The 24,145-nt window shown below is 38.8% G+C and overlaps 1 protein-coding gene across 1 annotated transcript in view; it reads left to right on the plus strand.

Moving 5' to 3' along the window:
- Nucleotides 1–23,885, plus strand: part of TRIM66 (tripartite motif containing 66) — a 38,329-nt gene extending 14,444 nt beyond the window's left edge. Inside the window, exons 6-20 of the mRNA XM_009876355.1 lie at nt 158–272; nt 1,545–1,691; nt 1,841–1,958; nt 3,301–4,190; nt 5,154–5,315; nt 15,006–15,278; nt 15,468–15,693; nt 18,865–18,925; nt 19,607–19,781; nt 20,553–20,848; nt 21,033–21,156; nt 21,415–21,489; nt 22,568–22,720; nt 23,294–23,512; nt 23,826–23,885. Of these exons, the coding sequence (XP_009874657.1) occupies nt 158–272; nt 1,545–1,691; nt 1,841–1,958; nt 3,301–4,190; nt 5,154–5,315; nt 15,006–15,278; nt 15,468–15,693; nt 18,865–18,925; nt 19,607–19,781; nt 20,553–20,848; nt 21,033–21,156; nt 21,415–21,489; nt 22,568–22,720; nt 23,294–23,512; nt 23,826–23,885 (3,094 nt within the window). The remainder of the gene's footprint in view (nt 1–157; nt 273–1,544; nt 1,692–1,840; nt 1,959–3,300; nt 4,191–5,153; nt 5,316–15,005; nt 15,279–15,467; nt 15,694–18,864; nt 18,926–19,606; nt 19,782–20,552; nt 20,849–21,032; nt 21,157–21,414; nt 21,490–22,567; nt 22,721–23,293; nt 23,513–23,825) is intronic.
- Nucleotides 23,886–24,145: the final 260 nt, after the last annotated feature.

The following is a 24,145-nucleotide window of genomic DNA, read 5'->3' on the forward strand; positions in this document are numbered from 1 at the left end:
CGGAAGAGAAGTGTAGGAGAACTTATGGGAAATGGTAAAACTTTCGTTGGAGTTCTCTGTCAATGATTAGATCAGTTCTTGCAACAAACAGCTACTAAGGTCTGAATAAATGCCACACCAGTTATCTCATCCAGGGATGTATCTCTCTTACCCATAGGTTGCTTGAAGTGAAACATTTATACAAAAAGGTAGAAAATGAAATAAAAATGGCCAAGATGGTTTTGATGAGTGAAATCAATAAACGAACAAACATCCTTCTTGAACAACTTGAAGTAAGTAAAGCTAGTTTCTTTGATACCTTGGGAAAATAAACAAAATTAAATGTAATCCCAGTGCCAGTGAAAGAATATAGATAGTAAGCATTATTATCCCTTTGCTTTTGTTTTCAAATATTATTTTTTTGTCTGCAGAATTTTTTGGGTAATCAACAGTTGACAAAGATTTAGGATAAAGTGGCAAAATGTTTGATTGTCATGAGTTAATCACATTTTCTAATGCAATTATGGAGAATATGTGTGCACCTTTTGAGTACTTAAAAAACAAACCAGCTTCTGGTTTTAACATTTAATTTGTAGAAGATGACTAGCAGCACATTTTAACATCCCATTTTCAAAATGGCCCTCTGGTCTGCTTCTCTAACAGCCTGCAATTTTGACTCTTCAGTTTTTGGATGCCCAATTAAAGTATATATGATTTTATTTTGATATGTGCTGAGCACAAAAATTGCTATCAGATCTGATCAGAAATTCCAGTTCTCAGTTATTCCAGGATAATTTTAACAGATATTGGGAAGACAAGGCACTCGACACTTGCTAGCTACCTTTAACTTACGTATTTGACTCAAATACTGCTACTCAGCTAAGTAACTTTACAAAAAAAGAGAAATGTATGTTCTCATTTCCATATTATTAAATAGATGTTCAGCCATTTTGAAAACATTTCAGTGTTCATCTGAGTTACCTGTGACCATAGCCAGACTGTGCATACACACACAGTGTTCTGTTGAAGTGCATGTAAAGGACATCAAATGAAATTGGGAGGTGCTGGGTTCAAATCCAACAAGGGTAGATTGTTCTTCGCAGAAACAGTAAGTATGGAACTCCTTGTTGCAAGATATTTTGCATGAGTCAACAGTAATTAGACGAATTCATAGAAAAAAACATTCAAGGTGATAATGTAGACTGGAAGACTGTTCTGAAGAAATGCTGCATGCTTCCCTTCTTTTTATACTCCTTCTTGTGTATTTTAAGAAAGTGATCCAGGTGCAAATTTGATCCAACTTCTATGGTTTCTTGGGTTACATTATTATTCTGTTCAGCCAAAGCCAGAATGATGCAGGTTTTTTGTTCCTGTAGAAGTCATTGTTCTTCCTGTTCTGACATATCTGTTGAATAGGATCTGCTTTCTTTTCATGACTGTTGTTTTAAATCGATTCTGTGTAAGAGTGTTCCTGGAAAAAGTACATGCCATAGTGCCAATGATTGTATGCATTATGTGTGTCTGAAGAATGACAACAATCTTCTACTGATGTGTGGTTTTGACAGAAAATCACCAGTGAAAGGAAACAGAAATTGGAGCAACAACTGCAGAGTGTTGTGGTTTTAGGCAGACAGGTAGAACATGTGCAGAACTTCATCCGCTGGGCAGTGTGCAGTAAAAACAGCATCCCATTTCTCTTCAGTAAAGAACTGGTAAGAGCAATACTTATTTTCTCAGCAAATCGAAATTGTTCAGTAGATGTGCGAACTGTTTTAAGGTTTTAACGTTTCTCAAAAAACCCCACAATTTTTCATGATCTTATAATTGTGAATAAAATCATCTTCCTTTGATTTGTTACCAGATTGTATTTCAGATCCAGCGCTTGTTAGAGACAAATTGTAACACAGACATAGACCCTCCTCTGAAGATCAGGTTTAATTGGGATCCCTCCTACTGGACTAAACAACTGTCCAGTTTAGGTAAGAAAAATATATTTTTCTTTATTAGATGAGTGCCCAAAGCTAGACAAGACAGACATAGACAATACCAAAAAAAATGAAATTAGTGTTCTCCTTTTTTGATTTGACTTCCAGTTTTGTACCTCTTGTCACATTCTGAAGAAAAGCTAATGTGGCTGAACCTTTCCTCTTTTTCCCAACAGTTACATCAATTCACCTATTAAATGACATAATTATATGTAAATATTACCTTACAAACATTACCTAGAACCACACTCTACAAATATCATCTTTGATGGTCTTAACAAAATCACAATGTAAGAACACAACTAATAGTTTAGTGGAAATACTGTACAGGACTAAACGAGTAACTTTTAACTGAAATTACTTAAAACGTAGAGTCATTGACTATCAAACAACCTTGACTTTTCCCAGCGTATTTGAAATTCACTCTGTCCCAGCAAGCAGTAGCTCTGTATAACACTGTGATTCTGGCAGTCTTGTGAGGAGTACCTGGGGTGAAACTGCAGTGGACCTTGTGTTGTTTCCTCTGCCTTACCCAGGGGCAGCTGGGCTCAGTCATGCCCACGCTCCTGAGATCCCTGAATATCTTAGAGGCCAAGGGACCTGAGCAGTGCTTGAAACACAATTAATTGGCACAAAGATGGCTTCAAGACATTGACTGTATAATAATTACAGTGTTATTTATATAATGAATGTGCATACTGTGACTTTGTTTGCCACCAGCTATTAATTTCCCAGCTGCTGTGGATTTTTACAGTAAATTCAGTTTGGTGGACTAATCAATGGTCTGAAATATTGGTTCTCTTCCCATTTTAAGATATATAAAACCAGATGGGGTAAAACGCTATCAAAAGTACTATAGACAATAATCCTTTCTTGACTAAAAGCATAGACAAGATTTGTTCATAAGTCAGTTCTATTTCTAGCTTTTATGATTTTCACCTACATAACATCAATCTCTTTTATTTTTGTCACTTTCACCCTGGAAGAAGTCTTTTGTGCCTGTGCTTATGGATGAGAAGTTACTCTCATACTTCAGTAAAAAATGAAAGTCTAAGCCATATCCATCAGTTAAAAAAAGTTCAGGTCAGTTTTTCAAAGCGTTTGTTTATAATTCAACCATGAGTTCCACTGACATTAGTGGGAGTTTAGTGTGGTTTTAAATCACTGAAAAATCTTTGAAAATTTGACTTGAAGGTATGTTGAATGGCTGTTTGGATAGTATATTCAACTATCTTCTATATTTGAAATGAAAACAAGGAGATGGCCATCATTCACAATTTTTATTGTGTAAATTTGTCAAGATCGTAGGAGGGAGTAAATTTGCTGTTTTTTCCAGGAGGTTTCACTATGGAAGGTGGACACATTTCTCCTTCAGATGTACTGCTTTGTGGAAATATGCAAGGGTTACAGACCTCCTTGAATCGTGGGCACCGTTCAGCAGCATCTCAGCTGGAGCCTGTGAATAGCCAGCCACAACAGCTTCCACCTGCCGTTCCGTGTCCTTCGCCTGTGTGTTGCTCACACTGCCTCACTGCACCTCACCCAAACAAAGCTCAGCCTTCTTACCAGGACATCAAGTGCCATCAAAATTTTCGACAAACCTCTGAACTGCATCAGCAGCACTTTCCTCTGCAGTACAGCATGCAGCAACATGACAAAGTGCAAAGGGGTGCCCCCCAACCTATGAAGCTGACACAGTCTGGGCTGGAACAGCAGTCGTGGTCAGAGCCAGAGAATGTGTCTGGAAGGACGGGAAAGCACTTATTATCCCATCAGCTGCAGCAGACTGCACCCCTGGGTTATGCCGTTGTATCACATGAGTCTCAGCAAGTCCACATGAGCCATTCACAGCCATTCCCCACGCAGGCTTCTCTGCAGGCATCAACTGTGCAAGTGCAACTCGGTCATCTCCAGAAGATAAAATCTAACCGCTTGCAGCAGCCACCACCGCAGCAGGAGCTGCCACCAGTGTCGCCACCATCACGTCAGAATGAGAACACACGCAAACAAGTGATTCAGCAGAGCCTGGACATCATGCACCACCAGTTCGAACTGGAGGAGATGAAAAAGGATCTGGAGCTTCTTCTGCAAGCTCAGGGACAGCCCAGCTTGCAGCTGAACCAAGCCAAGCCACCTCAGCATGTTCAACAGACCATAGTTGGTCAAATCAACTACATAGTGAGGCAGCCAGCCCCAGTTCAGCAGCAAATCCAGGATGAAGCACAAGTAAGTTCTCTGAAAGTTCTTTCCTGTTGCATTTAGCCAATGTAAGCTCAGAAATGAGAGACACCTTTGAGATTTCATGTATTTGGTTGAACTTTCTGTTGTTGTCTTACCCATGTTTGTATTCAGCAGAGGCTTCATGCCTCATGCAGGTTGGGCCAAAATTTTCAGTTAAGTGCTGCATAAACAACCTGGATCCCAAAGATCTGAATCTGTAGACAAAGTGAGCAGCAGGTAGGAGAATAAAGACATCGTCATTCATCCTTGTGAATAGGTAAAGGACTACCATAGTAGTTTCCATTTCTGCTCCTTTTTACTGGAAATCTTAAGCCCTGAGTCCTTGAAAAAGATTCCCTTTTTATTCTGAATGATTAGTGAAAATAAAGTGAAGAACACCTTTTTTTTTGGTCTGAGAGTAGTTTCTCATTCTACTAGTAACTGCTCTTGCTACTGCAATGTATCCTTTAAGATTTTCGTAAGTTTTTATACATGCTGTTCTATTACAGTTTTGTCAGCAGGGCTAATTTGTCACCTTTTTCTCTATTGGTAAGAATCTCGCTTTTGAAAAAAGGACAGTCCTTCTTGATGAGCATCCAGACTACAAGGGAGATAAGGCGCACAGTAAGGTGGCCTTAAACAGTAGGGATTGCAGCAGAAAGGTGGCTGGGACTTCCCATTGTGTAAATTCTGTGGAGTTCTCACTTGAAAAGGTCACAAACTGGCTTATGTTCAGAGGCAGACTGCAGGCTTTTGGAAGACCTGTATTGATTTTTAAAATTTTTTTTTAAAATTGATTAATGTTTCGGAAAAATCTTTCCCCATTCATTTATCTCTCTATTAGGGTTACTTTGAATGTCTTTGTCTTTCCAGTCTTGTCATATTGTATATGCAGTGAGTTGATGTGAATTTGTTACCATTTTTCTGTCTGAGATTTTAAAAACAGAAATTCTTAATTGTGATTCGTAGGTCTGTGAGAGTTCCAGTGAACTTGATGCCCAGAAGCTTGTAATTCCTCTTGACAAAAGTGATAGTCCCTCCCTGTCACAGTCACTAGATGAAGAAACCAGTGTCAGCAGTCACTCCTCTGAGAGCACATTGCAGCAATCAACTTTCCATCCAGTGAGAAAGGTATAAACAACATTGAAAAAAAAATTTAAAGAGAAAACATGATCCGATAATATTGAATATAATATGACATTGGAATTTACGATCAGGTTGAAAAAAATTCAAATACAGTAAAAATTAACAAAATGGCTTGCAAATCTTAGAAGAGGGTCATAGCCTAACCTAGTGTCCATGCCCCATTAAGATGTCTACACGCTGTGCTGTAGCCAGGCTTAGCAACTGTTCTATAAGCTGGTAGTGTTTGGATCTGGCTGGCATGATTGTTAAGCAGGAACTGGTAGATAAACAGAAGACCTGTTTCTTGACTACATAAATTCTGTCCAGTCCATATCTATAGGGATTTAACTATCAGGACTTGCGAACTACCATACTAGCAGCAGTTTATTTCCGGAGGAAAAAAAAAAAAGGAGCCAGAGATTGTGATGAACTCGAGCCTGAGAAACTTCATTCAATATAGTTGCCCTGGAAGTAACAACACTAGTTATTACTGTAGATATGGTATCTGAAAGGGATATAATTCTGTTATACTCCTTCTCCTTGTTCATGTATTACAGAAATCTGTGATTTTCTGCTGTCTCTAGATAGCACATAATAGAGCCATGCATTAATCCTTCCACCTACTGGAGGGTCCTAACTATTGAAGAAGCAGCATAAACAAGACCAGGAGAGTTCATCTTTGTCAGTAGATCCTTGCTGGCTCTGGATATCACCTGTGCATTTGAAGCAGGGAAGCTGCCTTTTACCTCTCTGCACGGTTTGTTTAAAACTCTCCAAACAGCATTTCGTATTTTGGTTGTTCAATTCTGTTTGGTACTTCTTTGTATGACTCATGTTGTGAACCACATAGAAGTCTTTCATGGATATTTTTTCTTGGAATTTGTGTGTGGAATATTGTGGAAGAGCCTGTCTGCCCTTACTAGCCTGCGAAATGAAGTTATTTTATCATTCTTTACTATGTAGCTTTGCTGATCAAACACATTTATGATGCAGTATCCATTCAGAGAGTTGTTGGAGATCCTTTTGGGAATTGTAGAGACGTGGAAAGGTGATGATTACTGAGGGTCTGGAAGCAGCACGCAAATCAGATTTGGAAGCCACAAAGAAATTTGCAATTGCTAACTTAATCCTGTAGATGTCATAGAATTTCTGGATGAGGCTGATGGTATCACAACGTTCTAAGATGATGCTCTTTGGCTCTGAACTGTCATGTGTAGAAGCAATCTCCTGTAACCTCTGATGATAAGAGCACAAGACTGAGGAAAGCTATGCAACTTTTCTAGGATAGGGATGCCTTTACTTTAGGATATGACTGTAAAAATTGAAGATTATTTAAGGCCTAAACAACGCCATGAACCTGAGCACATCATTTTCTTGTAGTGCAGATATACTCTCAAAGTTATTTGTGAAAATGAATGACAATGCTAATGAGCTAGCTTTCAGAGGCTTTTTCTACATGCATGTTGAAGAAGCTATCCTTTGTCTTCTGGACCTGTAAAGAAAGGCTACTCTCAATAACTTAAACAAGATAAGTCAGGAAGAAAGTGGAAGCAGATATGTAAGAGACTAATGTAATCTGATGGCAAAAGGAGAAATAAAAAAGGAGGAAAAGCTGATTCTTTTCTGTGCAAGAGGAGGAAAAGGGAAAATTTTCTACTGGTGCTGAAAAATGTATGCTCTGGTGCAGAAAGCACAGATGTATCTGTTTTTACTAGTTTTCTGATACCTCTACAAGAAATGACGGCATTCAACAACTACAGTACTCCATCTTTTCTTGTATTTATCTATTGTAATGAGCTACTTGGGATGAAGCCATAATGTACTGGCAGCTCTGTCGATGTCTAATTAGAAATGATGAAGGGAAACAGCACAGTAAAGAAATTCTTGAAATACATTCCTCGAGAATGCTGTTTAAATATGACTGACTGCTTTTTCTGACAATTAGATTAAATCTAGGCTTAAGTGGGAGATTGTTTCCTATTTAAGAACGAGAGTGTGTGTCTCTTCATTCTCATCTCTGTTTCACTTGGTTAAATAGCTTCCATGCTCATCTCCAGTCAAAAATTTCTGTATAGGTGTTTGTCTGTGTGCTTTCATATGGCCTGTATTCAGAACTTTTCATTGGAGGACATGGAAGAAGTGAATGTGGAAAAGTCTAAAATACTGCACTTGGAACATACGTAGAGAAAATGGCTAGAGAAATCTATTGCTACCTGGAGAAGAACTGTATTGTAGTTCTGACAGCCTTCATTGTGCACAGTGTTCCTGGTGGAGTAGGTAACTCTCTGGCTGCTGAGATCCTTTCATTAAAGAGAAAGCAGTATGAACCAGGATGTAGCAAAACTCAGAATTAACTGTTTAGTGATATGTTTGCCAAGATCTGTCAAAAATAAAGGCTTTCATTAGCCCAGTGGTTTCCCTTTTCTTTTTTTGGGGGTGAAGTGGGCAAGGCTTGATTTCTTGTGGAATTCAGCATTTATTCATTAATATTGAAACATGCTTATGGTATGCATTTGATACTGGTGACTGATAACTAGATGTATTGTCTGCATATGGGGTCATATTTATGTGTGAAGCAACATTGAGCAGATGCTATTAATAGTTTGGGATCACAACATTACTCATAAACAGGGAAACCACAAGTGTGTTATTCAGATCCTCCCAGACTAGTGCTAGTATGGTCATTACACCACAGTGTGAGGCACTAGTATGCCATGTGAGTGCCTTTGAATTCAAAGAATGTCTGTTCAGGTTATTCTGATGAGTACTGCTTTCTGTCCCTCACATTTAAAGCTGGTTATTGTCAAGTAAGAACTAGAGAAGCAAGGATGAAACACTTCATGCACTTGTTAAATACCTCTGTGTGTTAGGACAAAAATTAAATCTGAGCAGACAGAACCGTGGCTTTCAGTCATATAGAGTCTTCTAGCTGGGGTCGACCAGAAACGTTGACATCAAGGCTACTGCTGTCTTAAAGTTCAGAATAATTCCTGTCTGTGCCTACCTGCTCTGTAGGCATGCATATAGTATAGTCTCTAAACATGTAACTTCAGTTATGCGTGGGCTTGTTTTCATTTGGCTTTCTGGTTTTGGAACATTAATGGTGGTATTTTGTCAGACTTTTTGTCTTCCTGTGTACTCTTCTAACTATTCTTTCTCTGTGAGTTGAATCTTTTGTGCAGAATAAATGTTTCTGTACTTAGACCACTGATTGTTTGATATAAGTACTGCACTTAGCATAACTTTGGGCTTGATTAGCACCTTTTAAGAATGCAACACTAGAAATGGAATTTTTCTATCTATGTGCAAAATGGATATAATTTTCTCTTTATGCTCCTCTGTCAGTACAATTCACTCATGTAGCTGGGACCTCTATTTTGGATTGTGGAGTGGTTTTCTCTCCATACTTGTCAAATACCCAACCTCTGCAGTAAGAATGTCAGCAACACAAAGGACAATTCTCAGAATAACTTTTGTCATATCTGTCCTCTTGTTCTGTGGAATCGTGCCAACCTCTAGCAAACAGATTTTGTACAAGCTATTCAATTGCTAAGTTGCAGGGCGAAGGAATGAGTACTCAATTAGATTAACAATTTTGCAGAAAGGGATACCAGCCTTCTGCAATGATATGGCACTCCTGTTGCTTTTATATAGTATGATGCTGAGTTATTAATTTGCACACAGGACTGGAGAGGTTATCTATTCTAGAGCAGAGGTGAGAATAATAAGATATTTTTTGGCCTAATTGTGTTTTCAGGAGTAATAAGGGGCATACAATCCCTGTTTTGCTTACCTCTTCCTAATTGTCATTTGTGGCTGTGATGAGCAAGAGGTCTAAAGGCTGTCCCTAGCATTTGAAAAAATGTCATAATTACTGTACATCTATAGCACAAATTTGTAGTTTGAGCCTCGGGTGCTGCTGCAACAGACATTGGTGTTGTTGCAGGGCCAGCTGGACATCTCTCCTCCTCGGATTCCGTAAGTGCACTCCTTTCTCTAGTTAGGAGCAGAGCCTTTACTTCTGGGAGAGTGGATTCATTGTCTTGTCCAGCTGTTAGGCTGGGTCCTGGGCAGTGGAACACTGTGCCATCCCCACGCATCCTAAAAAGCTAACTGGCTTGGGCGTTTGTGAGTATGCCTTCTGGGACACTGATCAGTTGTGAGTAGATCGCACAGCATTTGCCAAACTTGAATTTGTTTATATTCCTTAGCAACCTTTGATGATTTCTCCCCTTGAGCTATTGTTTCAGTTTCTGCTTAAAATAATCGTCATGCACTGTATTAGCCAATCATTACTGAACAGCTGTGTCTGTTCATTTGTAGCTGAACCCAACAGCAGATAATTAGGAAAGGGTCTAACAAACAGACAAATACAGACTGAGCCTTTGATGATATGCTACCCCAGCTTCTGAAAACCAGCACCTGAAGGACTTTCTGAACTGCAGGTTGCACACAGACATTTGTGTTTTGCAGCTCTCTGTGGGTCCCTCCTCTGTGAATTTGTCCAGTCCATTTTTTGAGTCCATTTCGATTCTCCTCAGCATTCTGCAGAACTGAGTTTTGCATTTTGTGTGCTCTGTTTGCTTACTGTAAGTCTGTTGTCTGATAATTTAGTAAGCTGTCTTCTAGTTCTTATGTTAAGAGAGTGAGTGAATAATCACTCTGTATTCATCACCTTCATAATATCCGTATTCTATAAGTAATTTTTTTTTGAGCTAAAGAGTGATTGCTGGTCTCTCTAGTGTCTTTTTTTTTTCTTTTTCTCCAAGGAAGCCATTCTATAGTTTGGTCCATTATATCTTTGGCCGTTTTCCCTGCATTTTGTGGGTTTGATAAAAGTTTTTTGAGATAGGGTGACCAGAAATAGTAATCAACATGCAAGCACTTGGAAATTTTGTATAGTGCTGTAACTCTCATTTTTGAATTGTTTTTTTTTTTTTGATTCACAGGTAAGTCTCAGCTTCTTAGTACAAGAACTCTGTTTATCTCAAACACCATAAAGTACCTAAATCAGGGAAATCCTAGAGAATATTCCATACCATCCAAGGAGCGCTCTTGAAAGCTTTGTGAGAGAAGCTTCTGGTTTATTCCAGTTATATCCAATGGTGGCATTTCATGAAGACTAACAGAGGTGACAGTTCATGGTAGAACCTCTCGGCCTCTCCTGGGACTTGTGAACTTCTAGGCTCTGACATGCCAATGCTGCTGTTACTACAGCATCGTCAAAGAGAACCATTGATCTCAGTTTGCTCTAGGTGGCATTCTTGGGTATCTTGCCCCAGCGCATTTGTCTAAGGCTTTATTAATGACAACTCTTCCATCTCGGTGGCAAGTGCTTAACTAATGTGCTTTTTTTGAAAATTTAAAAGCAATTTGTGGGAGAGGGGTTGGGAGCACAGTACAGATTTCATTTTTGTTAGTATTATGCTGAACATATGATTACTTAATGACTGAAAGTAATAATAATTTAGTACTCTACTCTAGGACTTTGAAACGGAGCTTGGGACCAGGGTAGGTTTGTTATTGATGTTTTTTCCTAATTACTATTCATTTTAGGGAGACTAGAGGTGAAGAAAATAACGATAACAGCCTGCGATTTAAGGTCCTGCACATTCTGAAAGTATCAGATTTTTATTTTACTTTAAAGGATTGAGTGGCTTTCAGCAAAAATGCATTCATGCTTAATGCAATTAGGTACATTTCCCAGAATGTTAATTTAAAAAAACCTTTTCCTTTGACCTGGAAAAAAAGATAAATAAAACATGATACTCCTTGCTCCGTACAGTCTCTTCCTCCTTCCACTTTAAGCCAGCTCCAGTTTATTCAGACAGATTGTTAAGGAAGATGTGGATTCTTTTTGTCGTAAAAATGAAAGGGAAATCCTTTGGATTCTATTCTGAAATTGGGAAATAGGAATGAGAAGCATGTGTAGACTGTGCTATCAGTGCTGCTGTATGCGGTGAGTTAAACAACTGGATTGGAGTAGTACATTTGTTTAACCTCCTAGCATAATGAGCTGCCAGGGGGATTGCTCCACTTAATAGCAGCCGTTCATTACTCTGCAACCATTTGCAGCGTGTTATTTCTCTTATAGCAAAGAGAATTGGCAGTTCCTAGTTTTAGCTTTCTTTATCTGTGACACTTAATGTCAACAGCCTTGAGACTTTGCCAAAACAATCCTAACAAATCCTAATCCCAGTGTTTCAAGGTAAGTATTTGCTTCTCAAAATTCTTCTGTATTAGTGCTGCATGTTTACACTGGACCTTTTTCATTGCAACAGTGATCAAAGAGATATTTGAACTGAACAATATTTTGGTTTTTTTGTTCTGTGAAGGCACTTTGCATGTTCTTTCTTCTTACCTTTCACTACCATAGCTGTGAAATTTGTGGTAGAAGGCATTTTGGGGTAGTGTTGCTGCTGCCATTATCTCATAGGGATCATCAGACAAAAAATAATTATGAGACAATGAGAAGTCCATTTATAATGACACAGATGTAGTTCAGTGTGTCAGGCTGTATGTTAAAATGTCAAAAGTTTCAAAATTAACTTACAGCTGAAACCACCCTCTACCCAAGAGCATAATTAATGCTTGTTGTTGTTCAAAGGGTGCAATGTAAAAGCAATAGAGCTTTCATAAAACAGAGATCAATTCTTTAAACGCATCCCATTTGCAAAAACTAGCTGAACTGTCAAGGGAAAAGAGAAATTTTTGCTAATGGCAAAAGAAATGATTATTTTAGGGAGTGAATTAATAGGCTATTAATGAGCCTTGTTCCCAGTGCATTGTTCACTTCACACTTGACAGAATGGAATGGAATGTGTCGGTTCTTAACTGTGAGTTTTAATATTTTGCACTGAAAGATCATAATGTTGCTTCATCATTAAAATAACCACAAAATTAACTTTTGCCCCAAGGGAAAGACAGATGGCAGTTTGATGGCCTCATTATTCTTTCTTCTTTTTAACAAGAGTAGGGTTTTATATTGGCTTATATAATCTAAAAGATATCTGAAGGAACTGATGCTAGCTAGAAGAGTAAAAAAAGATATAGCCATATAATGCAATTGAATTTCACCTGTATAAAAATTTTAGTTATAATGAAGTCTTATGCGTGTGTCTGTTTCTTTTTTTCTGCAGTAGGAGTTGTCCTAGTGACTACTCCCAGTAAGTAAACTTGTCTCATTGGAGCCAGGAGTCATCCTACCATTGTCAGTAGGGCTAACATTTTGCCCGCAGTGTATAGTTACGCACAGATGGATCTTCACGGGGTCAGGTCTCAGTACATAATAGATGATGGCACACTCTTGTAACATAAGTAAAGGAGGGTAGGTGTAGTGATCAGAGGAAGTGAATAGCCACAAGGTCTCCAGTTAACTTGCTATGCAGCTTTGGGTGGTGTGCCTACCACGTGTGTGCCTCAGCATGCCCATTTCCAATGGAGAGCAGCATTAGGCAGTTCCTGTTGACTCAGGCAGGAATTTGTGGATGCTTTGTGCTTTGGAGAATCTGGGTAAATAAATATTTAATTACTCACAGGGACTTAATTAATGCTTACAATGGACTTTAAAGGAAGGGGAAAAGGCAAGCTGATTACAGTCCATCTGTACAATTCAAGCATGAATTCTGCTTATTTTCTGTAAATTATATGAGAACAATTCACATGTTTATTTTGTCATCTGAAAAAAGCTTGTGCAGGAAGTTATGGAATGAAAAGGAAAATATGTACTTGATAGGCCACATTTGTCACTGCATGTGCAGGAGCCTGTCACAAGCAAATTATGTCAGCAAATGAACATTTTTGATCTTTGTGGACTTCTTTGGGATATGTGAAGATGAAAGCTAGGTTCCTTTCTGACCTACATATATTCCTTTGGTTCAAATCCTAAGCATTCTCAGGAGTGCTCTATCAGACACGGATACGGAAAGATGTGCCTCCACCAATGCATTTCCTCATTTGTTGTGTTCTAGTTTTCAGCTCAAATGTAAGATAGGGAGAACGTGTTTGACTAGTTCCTGCTGGTTCCAAGAAGTTATTATAGCTCAGACATCTTCGATTCACAGACATTCATTTGCCTCAAAAGGAGCAAAATGGCCAATACCCTGCTTGCAGAGACCCAGCACTCGCCAGAGTGCCTTCTACGTGAAAGGACTGTTTAAAACAGACTTTTACTAGAGCTCTGTGGTAGAATGGCACAAACCTTCCCTAGCACTGCAGAGGCGCTCACCTCTTTCTGTCTCAAATGCAGGCTATTTCGTCTCCTTGAATATAAGTGGTCACTATTCAGACAAAGCTCCTACTGCAGTGTCTATTGCAAATTGAGGAAAAGAAAATCAAATTACATCCTTAGGTCAAAGTTAATGCCTATGGGCAGTATTATCTTAGCACATAAGTGCATTGCAAGCAGAGGAATTCAAGACTGACTTCATAAGCATTGTGTAGGATTTATGTAGGCACAAGACAGCTTGATCTAGGCTACTGTCTTTACCACTGAAGGATTAAAATGGACAAAGGTATCAAAATCCGAAATGGACTAACAGTTGAGGAAAATAGTAATTAAATCTAGGAAATGGGTCCTCTCTCAGATTCACTTCTAAGTTGCAAGGCCCTCACAGAAAAATAAGTACAACAATGAAATAAAACTCTAATTCGGATGCAGTCAACACGTTTCTTGTGTCTTGATTTATATTGCAATGAGTGTTAGTTACTGTACTGTAGTTAAATGAAAAGTATTTACTCAGTTAGTTGCCAAGGATGAAACACCAAGGAACTATGATGAAATAAATGGAAAATTACATATTCAAATGACACAGATCTGCATACTTCTTAAGATCGCTTATATTTGCTTCATATGAGTGCTAGAAAAGTTCTGATTTCAATACACATTTGTGGATGTAAGACAGCTTAAGGAAGTCATTTAGATGGGTGGATTTGCTGTGTTTTGCATAAAAGTATTTCTGTGGTTTTGACAGTGTCAGATCATGAGACAGTAGAAAATGCATATTGCTAAAGCTATTTCAGACTTTGGTAAATATTCCCTTTCTTTGGAAACTAAACTTGTACATCCTTTTCTCATTAGTCATGTAGGATGTTTCTGGATTTCTGCTATGATATATAAAGGGGAAGTGCCTTAGATTTCAGTAGGACAAACTCACTAACTAGAATAAAATTTTCATCATCAGTAAGAGTAACAATAATTTCATCCACTTGTACCAGATCTGAATTTTATTTCTTCTGAATCTCCTGAAAAAAGTGATCTGATGATTTTTGTATAAAATAAAATTTCTGATCAGAATTTTATTTCTTCTGGAAAAACTTAATGGAAGCTAGTAGGGTCTATATCAATGGTTGATTTAGTACAATATTCTACATGCTTAGATATCCTTTTTATTGTAGGGAGTTAAAAATCAGGATCCCTTGGACTGATCAAAGGAAGACATTTTTTGTAAATCACAGAAGAGTAACCAAGGTGTTTCCAGCTCCATTTCTCAGTTTTAATGGCGGAAACTTTAAAGGTTTTGAAAATGGTGTAAGATTACATTAGATACTTTTAAGCCCTCATGACACAAGTGGTTGATTGCCTATAGCTGAAATAGAGTATCTCACCCATTGTAGAAAGAACAGTAGCACTTAGCTACTGAAAAGCTTATTAATGTATTGTGGTTTGTTTTTTTTTTCTCTTTTCTCTTTTCACAGCGTTCAGCATCCTTAAGCATTGTGGGCTTTTCAAACAGTTTAGAAATGGAATTACCTTCCACAGGGTTATCTAGTTCAGCCAATCCACAGATGCAAGGTGCAGCCGCTGTAACACTTGGCCCGTCCCCAAATGCCCTTTGTGACTGTGATACACCTCCAGAGTCAGCGTCCAGCTACAGCTTGGCGCTGGGCAGAGCTCCAAGTGACCTGAGCCCTCAGGCTGCCACTGGCCTCGCAGCAGATGATGTGCTTCAGGGCAGCACTACGTGCAAGGTAGGAATCACTCAGACTTCTCTACTGAAAGGTAATTGACTTTCATGTGATTGTTAGACAGTCGGTCAAAGGTAGCTATTTCAGTAAGTAAAATTTTCCTTCTCTGGTATTTGAAGACTGATTACAAGTTATTTTCTTAAGATGAAAAAAACCAGAAAACTAATAATAAAATGTATTTCCCCCTCCAAGCTTGAAAATGAAGACTTCGGCACTGTAGATCATCTAGAAAGCAGCTTGGCTACTGCTGGGCAAGATGTAGTTAATGAATTAACTCTTTCTATGCAAAAAGTGCTGGAAGAACCTATTAATCTTTCGATCAAAAAATCTCGGCATTGCACGTCTCCTTCTGAACTACTCAGCAACACTTCTTTCCTGACCGTCAATGCTAGAATGAGACAACTTAGAAGCAAAGAAGGTACCAGGTTTTTCCTTATTTCATGTAGGTTTTTGGTCTTTCTTTCTTAGTGCTGTGAATCGCAAGGCAGTATGGTTATTAAAGTACTTGCATATAAATGTGTTTTCCCAACAAGCTTCAAATATTATCAGAGTATTTAATCCAATGGAAAAGCATGTTTTGTCTCTTTTGTGGAGGAAAAACATGGAAATGATTTGCCTTGAATTTGTAACATCCTTCATCTATGAACTAGAAATGAATGTGTCTGGGTAAAGTACCTGGAGTATTAGTTCTCTTAGAAGCACTTCTGTTAATGAGACCTGCAGTTATGACTACTGAAGAGCTGGTCTGAAGAGTCCAAATTCAATTAAAAAAATACTTCTGAATTGTAATATGTCATCTGCAAAGTCCTTCACATCAGTATCACAGGAAATTTTTGTTAGGTTAATATATTGCACAGTATGTGCTTTTGCTTGGCTCTGTCTACTGTGGAACATTCCCTTCAGCCAAGGCCTATCTCTTCAGCTTTAATGGAGAATTAGACCTTCCTTAACTCTTTTCATGGGCAAGTTGCCAGCATCCTTGTGCTACAGTGTAAAGCCTCATTCCTGCAAGCTCTAAAAGTCAATGGGACTATTCATGCAAGCAAGGGATTGCAGGATCAAGCTGTTATCCTGTGACTTATGCCAATATTTGGCTGCTTTTCTCTGTAAAAGATGAATTAATATTTCTATCTCTGTGCTGTATTTTTATTCAGAGAATTCTAATTAGTACAGAGGAGGCCTAGCTCAGTGAGCCAAGGAAATGTATTTGTCTTCTCCTATATGTACTATGCCAAATTTTGACAATTATGCCACGACCATTTGTGTTGAGTTGTAAGAAATCAGGCGTACCCCTAAAAAGCTGTGCCTCAATCAGGCTTAAGTGTCTCCGAGACAAGTAGCTTTGTAATATCTGGTTTAGGTTGTGCGACACTACACACAGAAAGCATTCTGTGATTCTGTGTATCGGGCCCAACGTACAGAAACTCTCCAACAGATGCTGCAGATAGGCTCTGGGTAATGCACAGGTCCTGTTGTGCAAGAGAATGAGAAGACTAGAGGGTTGAATTCAATGCTGCTGCCTTTTCACACGGAAGGATCAGGACTGAGCAATTCCCATCCTGCTCTCACTGTTTGAAGGTGTGCAGTGAGGGCTGGCCTGAGGAGATAGCCGCTGCATACGGTGTGCACCACTGAGAGAGATTAACTCTGGTGCAAAGACAACGTTATCTTTGCTGGTGGCTCTCAGGAGGACTTAGTGGCTTTAGCAGTGCTGTACTGTCAAACCCCACAGCTTCTGGTTTATATCTCCGACGACTCATCCTTTTCTAATATAAAATCTAAACATTTCAGCTTAATTCACAACAAAATGCTTCTTATCCTAGCCTCAAGGGATGTGGTAAAAATTGTACATAATTTCATCATTTTCCCTCTACAGTCACTTTTCTTCTTATCATGGATTGCATAAATATCCTTCCCTTCACTTCTCTTTCATAGACTAAACAAATCTGATGGTTTCAGTCTCTCTTCATGGCTTAGGGTTGTGATTTTTTTAAAACTACCTTGTTCCTGCTGCGCTGTTCTGGGTTCTCTGCAGTTAAGCAGCCAGAGGCAGGGCTGCAGCTGAGGTCTCTGGGGTGCCATGCAGAGCCAGGGTATCAGCGTCTTGTGTTTCACACTCCTTGCTGCAGGATGGCATTCACCTCTTTTGCAGCAGCAGTATTATGTCATTGACTCACATGTAGTGAATAATCTGCATTAACACTTATTTCCTTCTACAGAACAGTTCCCTGGTCAGTTATTTTCTCTTGTGATTACTTTCATCTGAACCTTAATAAGCATAATACTTACCTTTTTTCAGTCTTACTGATTTAGGAGATTTTTTTCCTCTGAAGTACTAGGATAATTTTTTAAAAGTAAATATTCTGCATTGGTGTTTGCAACCCCTCTAGTTCGGTGGTTTTCAAAAATTTTATAGGAACTATTATTTCATGAGCCAAGTTGCTGATGGAAATGTTGCTTAATATCAGGAACTCAGCACCACTGGAACATCCTCTTGTTTGGCAGCATGCAATGAGAGCTGCTGCTTCAGCTCAGTGTGCAGTCACCCTTTAGTCATTCTGTCCAGAGCCATGACTACTACCCTTCATCTAAGCAGCAATCACAAGTGAGTAGTGCTTTAGGAATGATGTGAAATACACCCTTCCTTGTCAGTTTGATTGTATTGTGTTTTCTGTGGCTGGAAACAACATAGGGTCTTAGAAGCATGTTGCTTTCAAGCTGTGGGTTAGGTACCATTGACCCAAGCTAGATTTTCTTTACAAAAGCATGTCTAGCACTCACTTATCTCCAGATAGCCATGATGTTTGGTTTGTTTTCTTTTCAGTATTTTCTGTGTCAGACTAGTTCCTAACAAAAGAAGATGCTGCTGTAAAATTTGTCAGTGGACCAGTATTTACAGGGGCATCCACTGGTCCATTTATCTCTACCCCATCTCATCTCTCCAAACTTGTTTTGTTACTCCTGTGTCTAGCATCAGCCAAGAGCTACAGTTACGCACACGCTTATGTAATGGATAGTTTTGAATTCATAGGTTTATATGTTACATATGTTGGAGGGTAGAAATGAATCATACAGTGTAGCTTTCATCCCTCAGTGGCAGATGAGACACGATTTCTTTCCTGTTTTCAAGTAACTAGAATTATCCAGAAGCTTCTTAGCATGGAGTAGGAGACTGCAGAGACTTTCTGAGCCTCAGGGGTTCAGACCTCAGTAGGTCTGTTTTTCTCAAGGGAAGGCTGTATAGCAAAGACGATTACTTATGTTGCTCCATGTATATGGATGAATGTGGCATGTCTGTGTACATATATAATTTCCTGGGAAGGTAACCATTTTGACAAAATATTTTGGAAAGGCTCTTCATATTCCGTACAGAAGCTGTGGTTAAAAGCAAGGAGAAAGACAAAAACTATATCCCAGAATAGAAAATAGCATACACATTTTCTATACATATAGATTAAATGATTCTGTAATTCACTTACAATATCGTATTAAACACCAGTCAGAAGTACATTAATATTGAAGTACTTTCTACCCTAATCTGACTCTGATATTATAAATATTTTATTCATTTTCTTATCTTCAGTTCCAGATTCCAATAACTGTGAAAAGGAACATTTTGAAATGGATATGAAAAGCGATCAGAATGCCAGGTAACAGAGTCTTTTTTTAATAAAAAGTACTGGCCATGAAATTTTGTGCATGTATTTAGAAAATTAGTCATACTTAATGATAATAGAGAACTTAAAGAATGCAAGATTCCTTATCTATAATAATTCTGAAAGTTGTGTTCTCTTAAACTTGAAAACAACAATTTAAAAGAAGTACTGAGGTCATATATTTCTGTTATTCTGGTAATTTGCCAGAATAAATATTTGCAAACTTATCTCACTTGAACAATTAGAAACTGTTCGGTTCCAATTAAACCTAAAAAATAAAATAGAGCAGGATTAATACTACCTTAGCCATTTTATAAAACTTTGTTTTCGACTACTGCTGTAACAATATTTTAAAGTAAAGTTGATAATGTGCTATATTCCTACTTGAGGGCAGCCACACTAAAAAAAAATCAATCGCAACTTACACTGGAATAATTAAAACAAAAATATATGGAGAAAGGCAAAGTTTTGGCAATATACATCTGATTAATTTAAAGTGACTGCATTCACATTTCCTAAATAATCAGAACATCCAGATTTTCAGTCTTTAGCCAGCAGAGTCACAGTTACAGAGGAAAAGGAGTACAAATAAGTGTGGAAAAATGTTGAAACTGAGAAGGGAGGGCAATTTTGTGGAATATTACTGAATTTAACCATGTGTCATTTTGATTATAGAGCTGGCCCTAAGGAACAAAAGATTCCCTATGTGCGACTGGAACGCCTAAAATTACATACTTCAGAAGCAGGGGAGCTCCCGATGTTTAAGCTCCAGCCACAGGACAATGAGCAGGAGGGCAATTTCCTCCTGATAATTGAGTCTGGAACCCAGTCTTCAAGTATATCTATGAAGGTGAGTCGAAATTCCTTGAAGCTTTGCTCGATTTCTCCACTTTATCCCACTAGTTTGTACCCACAGTTTCTGAAAGTTGTTATACACCAGTCTGTTGATTCATTTCACCCTTGGACACTTCTGTGATGAGTTGGAGTAATAGAGAATGCAGCTTTTAGTTTGCTGTGTAGCTCCCTGATACTTCCATTTCCAAGAAGTCTGTCTCTGAGATTGGGTAACTTTGTGGTTTTATATTCTAGCAGACAACCTGACTTGGCTGTCTGGCTACAAATTAATAGCTTCAAACTGACCTGAATGCATATTTGAGTGGTAGGAAGTGATTCCAGAAATCACAGTGTAATAGATTTTTAAAAGCTTTGTATTTTATTGCTTCATTGGAGTACTGAGTGTTATTTTCTTTCCAAAGAAAGAAATGGGAAATACTGGTGGGAACAGAAAACCACACTCTTTATTATTTTTTACTTTGGAGCTGTTTACTCTAAAATTTGCTAAGAAAATTGTAAAGTATCCTATTTCTGTCATCTGTGATGTAAAATCTGTACAGCTTTCTCGCAGTACTGTTACATTATGGTATGTGAAAGAAATGACTTGATCCAAGTGACCCGGCCAGCCAGTGGCAGATGTTGAGTTTAGCATGGGCCTACTGAACCCAGTGCCCCCTCCAGTGGGGTTCACTGCAGAGAAACCGTTTTGTCTGCAGATAACCACTGCTGTTATATGCATATATGTGAAAATGATGATTGTGTGATCTCAGATTTTTCTTCCTTCAAGATAAATAGAGATAGTCCACCTGAAGGACTGAAATCCAAAGAGGACAACTCATATGACAGGAAGTTTCCCATATCCCAGGCTACAGGACAGACAGAATTTCCTCCTGTAGATACTCTGTCTGTTGATCAGAAGCTCACTGACATGAAAAAATCTCCAGTTACTCAGGAAGTCAATCCAATTGAAAATGAGGATTTCTGTGCTGTGTGTCTTAATGGAGGAGAACTGTTGTGCTGTGATCACTGCCCCAAGGTCTTCCATCTCTCCTGCCATGTTCCAGCCCTGCTTAGCTTTCCAGTGTGAGTATGTATGACATTTCACTAATGTGCTCAGTTTCTGCTCACTGCCTTGGGGCAGAATAGATCCTCAGGGATGTATGCGTCAGATTTACACTTGTTTCCAAATACAGCGATGCCTGAGTGTTATTATTGGATAAGGTGGCTGACAAAATTTGACATAAGTTTTTGGTTTCTTGTTTTGCAGGGGAGAATGGGTGTGCACACTTTGCCGTAATCCAGTGAAGCCAGAGGTAGAATATGACTGTGAAAACACACGCTACAGCAACAGCTACAGTGCACAATATGGCCTCAATGACTGTGACCAGAAGGTGGGAATAACTATATATATATATATGATGTCAGGGTGAAGTTTTGCCTCTTCATTGGAAAGATGACTGTTTTGGCTTGGTTGCTACTCAGCTGTTGCAGAGAGTAGTAAATGCAACAAAAGCAATTTTAGTATTCAGTTATATCATCCTCTTCTATCTAGAAAATTCCCCTTGTTGTTAGTATGATTGGTTAACTAAGGGCAAGAATGAAACTTACTTGTTTTGAATTAAAATGTATTTCAAATTTGGCTTCTACAGAAGTGTGAAAAGCTGGTGCTTTCCCTGTTCTGCAGTAGTATGAGCCTCCCATTCCATGAACCTGTCAGCCCCCTGGTAAGTACTGTACATGCATAGTTCAGAGGGAACCCAAAGAATATTCAAGCACACTTTGCGAGTTTGTCCTTCGTCTTCTTGAAAGATGTTCATTAGCTTTTTTTTTCTGAACAGCGTTGCTTGCTAGGGTAGGGTAGGTGTTTCACTCTTGCAAGTGCTTTGCATGTGTCAAGTTGGAGGCAGGCAAATGCTAGCCAGTGTTCTTAGGCTGGGTTTGGGTGCCAATTTAAGATGTTTGTAGGAAACTAAATGTATATGAGGTGTTCAAGTGACTAAGAAAGTTGTTTTCCTGCATACATGGAAAATATTGGACTGCCGCAAGAGAGCTCTGCTTTAGAGATAACCCTGGACTCTTTCTTCTCTGGTATTTTGCACAAAGGTGGTGATGTGACTGTGTTCGGGGGAAGATGTAGAGGTAGCTGTTTCATCTATGTGCTCAACATTTACAGTATTAACTGGCTAATTTAAGGAAGATGTAGAAGGGGTTTATGTGAAGGTATAGTCCAGTTGGACTGCCGTAAGAGAGCTCTGCTTTAGAGATAACCCTGGACTCTTTCTTCTCTGGTATTTTGCACAAAGGTGGTGATGTGACTGTGTTCGGGGGAAGATGTAGAGGTAGCTGTTTCATCTATGTGCTCAACATTTACAGTATTAACTGGCTAATTTAAGGAAGATGTAGAAGGGGTTTATGTGAAGGTATAGTCCAAATAACAACATAAAAAATATTCCATCTAATAAAGCTTGCAATGCACTGATGGAACATGTTACCTAACAAGTAGGTTTTGACCCAGAAAGATTTAAGGAGTGAGATACTCTGGTAGCTGGTGCCCATTGAAAAAGACAGTGGAGCAGTCACTGAAGGGTGCTGTTTTCAAGATCAGTCTTGCAAGCAAATATGTTTTCAATCAAACCAAAAAGCACCCAGGAAGATGATATATAAGCGTAGACACCAAAAGAGCTCTCTTCCTTGGTGCAAGAAATCCTCTGCAATGACTTCTGTCCAAATTTGGATAGAAGTCACGGAGAGGAAATGTTTTAATTAAAAAGGTTGCATACCTGTATTTTATTCTTATTGCAGGCTCGGCATTATTATCAGATCATCAAAAGGCCAATGGATTTGTCAGTCATACGAAACAAACTGCAAAAAAAGGACAAGTCTCACTATTCTGCACCTGAGGAACTTGTGACTGACGTGCGTCTCATGTTTTGGAACTGTGCAAAGTTCAATTATGTAGGTTTCTAATACACGTGTGAGGGGGGATACAAACCAGAGGGCAGCTCTTTCAGGCTGTCACACTGGTGTAGCTGTTGGTTCCATTGACATTGGGTATGATATTGGGATAAACTCTTTGAAAGTGATATAATATTTTTTATTAATGACAGAAATGAAGATATGTATGGACCTAAGAACTTGAGGTACATATGGATCTAAAATTAAAGAGGGACATCCTAGAGGATAACTTTTTGAAATGATGCTGAGTTTACTGTGAGAAGCCAGTCATAGCCAGCAAAACAGCTAGGGAAAATTCAGGTGCATAGAAATTCTTAAGTAATGATGGCTGCTATTCTTTTTAGTTTACTGCACATCTCTTTTTCTTAGAGGTGCAGGATCGTGTTCCTTAATAAAGCATCTATTTTTTACTTACCTTGTAAATGCAGAGACACTAATGGTCTGCAGAAAGTGTACAGGAGACTAATGGACATGTAGCAGACAGAACCAAGACATTAGAGTAGAGTAGTCATTTAGTTTTGATCCTTCATGATTTTCTGTGTGCGTTAACACTGAATGGTTACTCTCTTACAGCCAGATTCAGAGGTTGCTGAGGCTGGACGATGCCTAGATGTATTCTTTGAGGGCAAACTGAAGGAGATTTATCCAGATAGACACTTTCCTTCAATGCAACAAGACGACTCTGATTCTGAAGAAGCGGAGAGTCAGAATAGCAAAATGCGACTCCAGGATTTTCAGTGGCCATCGTACGGAGAGGAGGGCATTCAGCCTAAGAGGAGACGGCGCCATGCTGTAAGATTGCAAAAGCAAAAGCATTTGGTTGCTAAGTGGCCACCCTGCTAATTCTATTTACAGCTACTAATGGGAAGTTTTAACAGGGCTGTGTGGGAAAACTGTCAAGCTTCTATCACAGAGATATGATCAGTCCTACAGTTTTGTGTCAAGATCCTCTGAGTGGAATAAAGTGTCAGTTGTGTATAAATGTATGAGCATGAACAAACAAAGTCTCTCAGGCCACAGTTATCTTCCTAGCAGAAAACTCTGTCAAGATTTTAAAAAAGACTAAGCCCTCTAGCTATTCACTGTTTGTTTCCTTTGTACGCAGGAAAGTGAAAAAACTAAAAGAATGGTGTTTCAGCCGGCTAACAGCCTTCCTCAGATATGACCTCCTCAAGATACAAGAGTTGCTCTGAGGAATCCAGCAGCATAACTGACAGAGTTAAGGTGTGTGGGAGGAAAGCAAAGCATGCGGGCTGTTTTTTTAAACTCTCCTAATCTGCTGGCCATATGCCTTATTTTTAGATCTTGTAGACAGATAACAGATCCAAAGCGTTTCAATCTGTTAATATTAAAACTGTTAAATCATGTATGTTTTGCAGTGTTTACACTGAAGTACTAATGTTTTCGTGACAGATAATGGTGATC

The sequence above is a fragment of the Apaloderma vittatum genome, unplaced genomic scaffold (genome assembly GCF_000703405.1).
Source record: "Apaloderma vittatum isolate BGI_N311 unplaced genomic scaffold, ASM70340v1 scaffold11229, whole genome shotgun sequence".
Classification (NCBI taxonomy): domain Eukaryota; kingdom Metazoa; phylum Chordata; class Aves; order Trogoniformes; family Trogonidae; genus Apaloderma; species Apaloderma vittatum.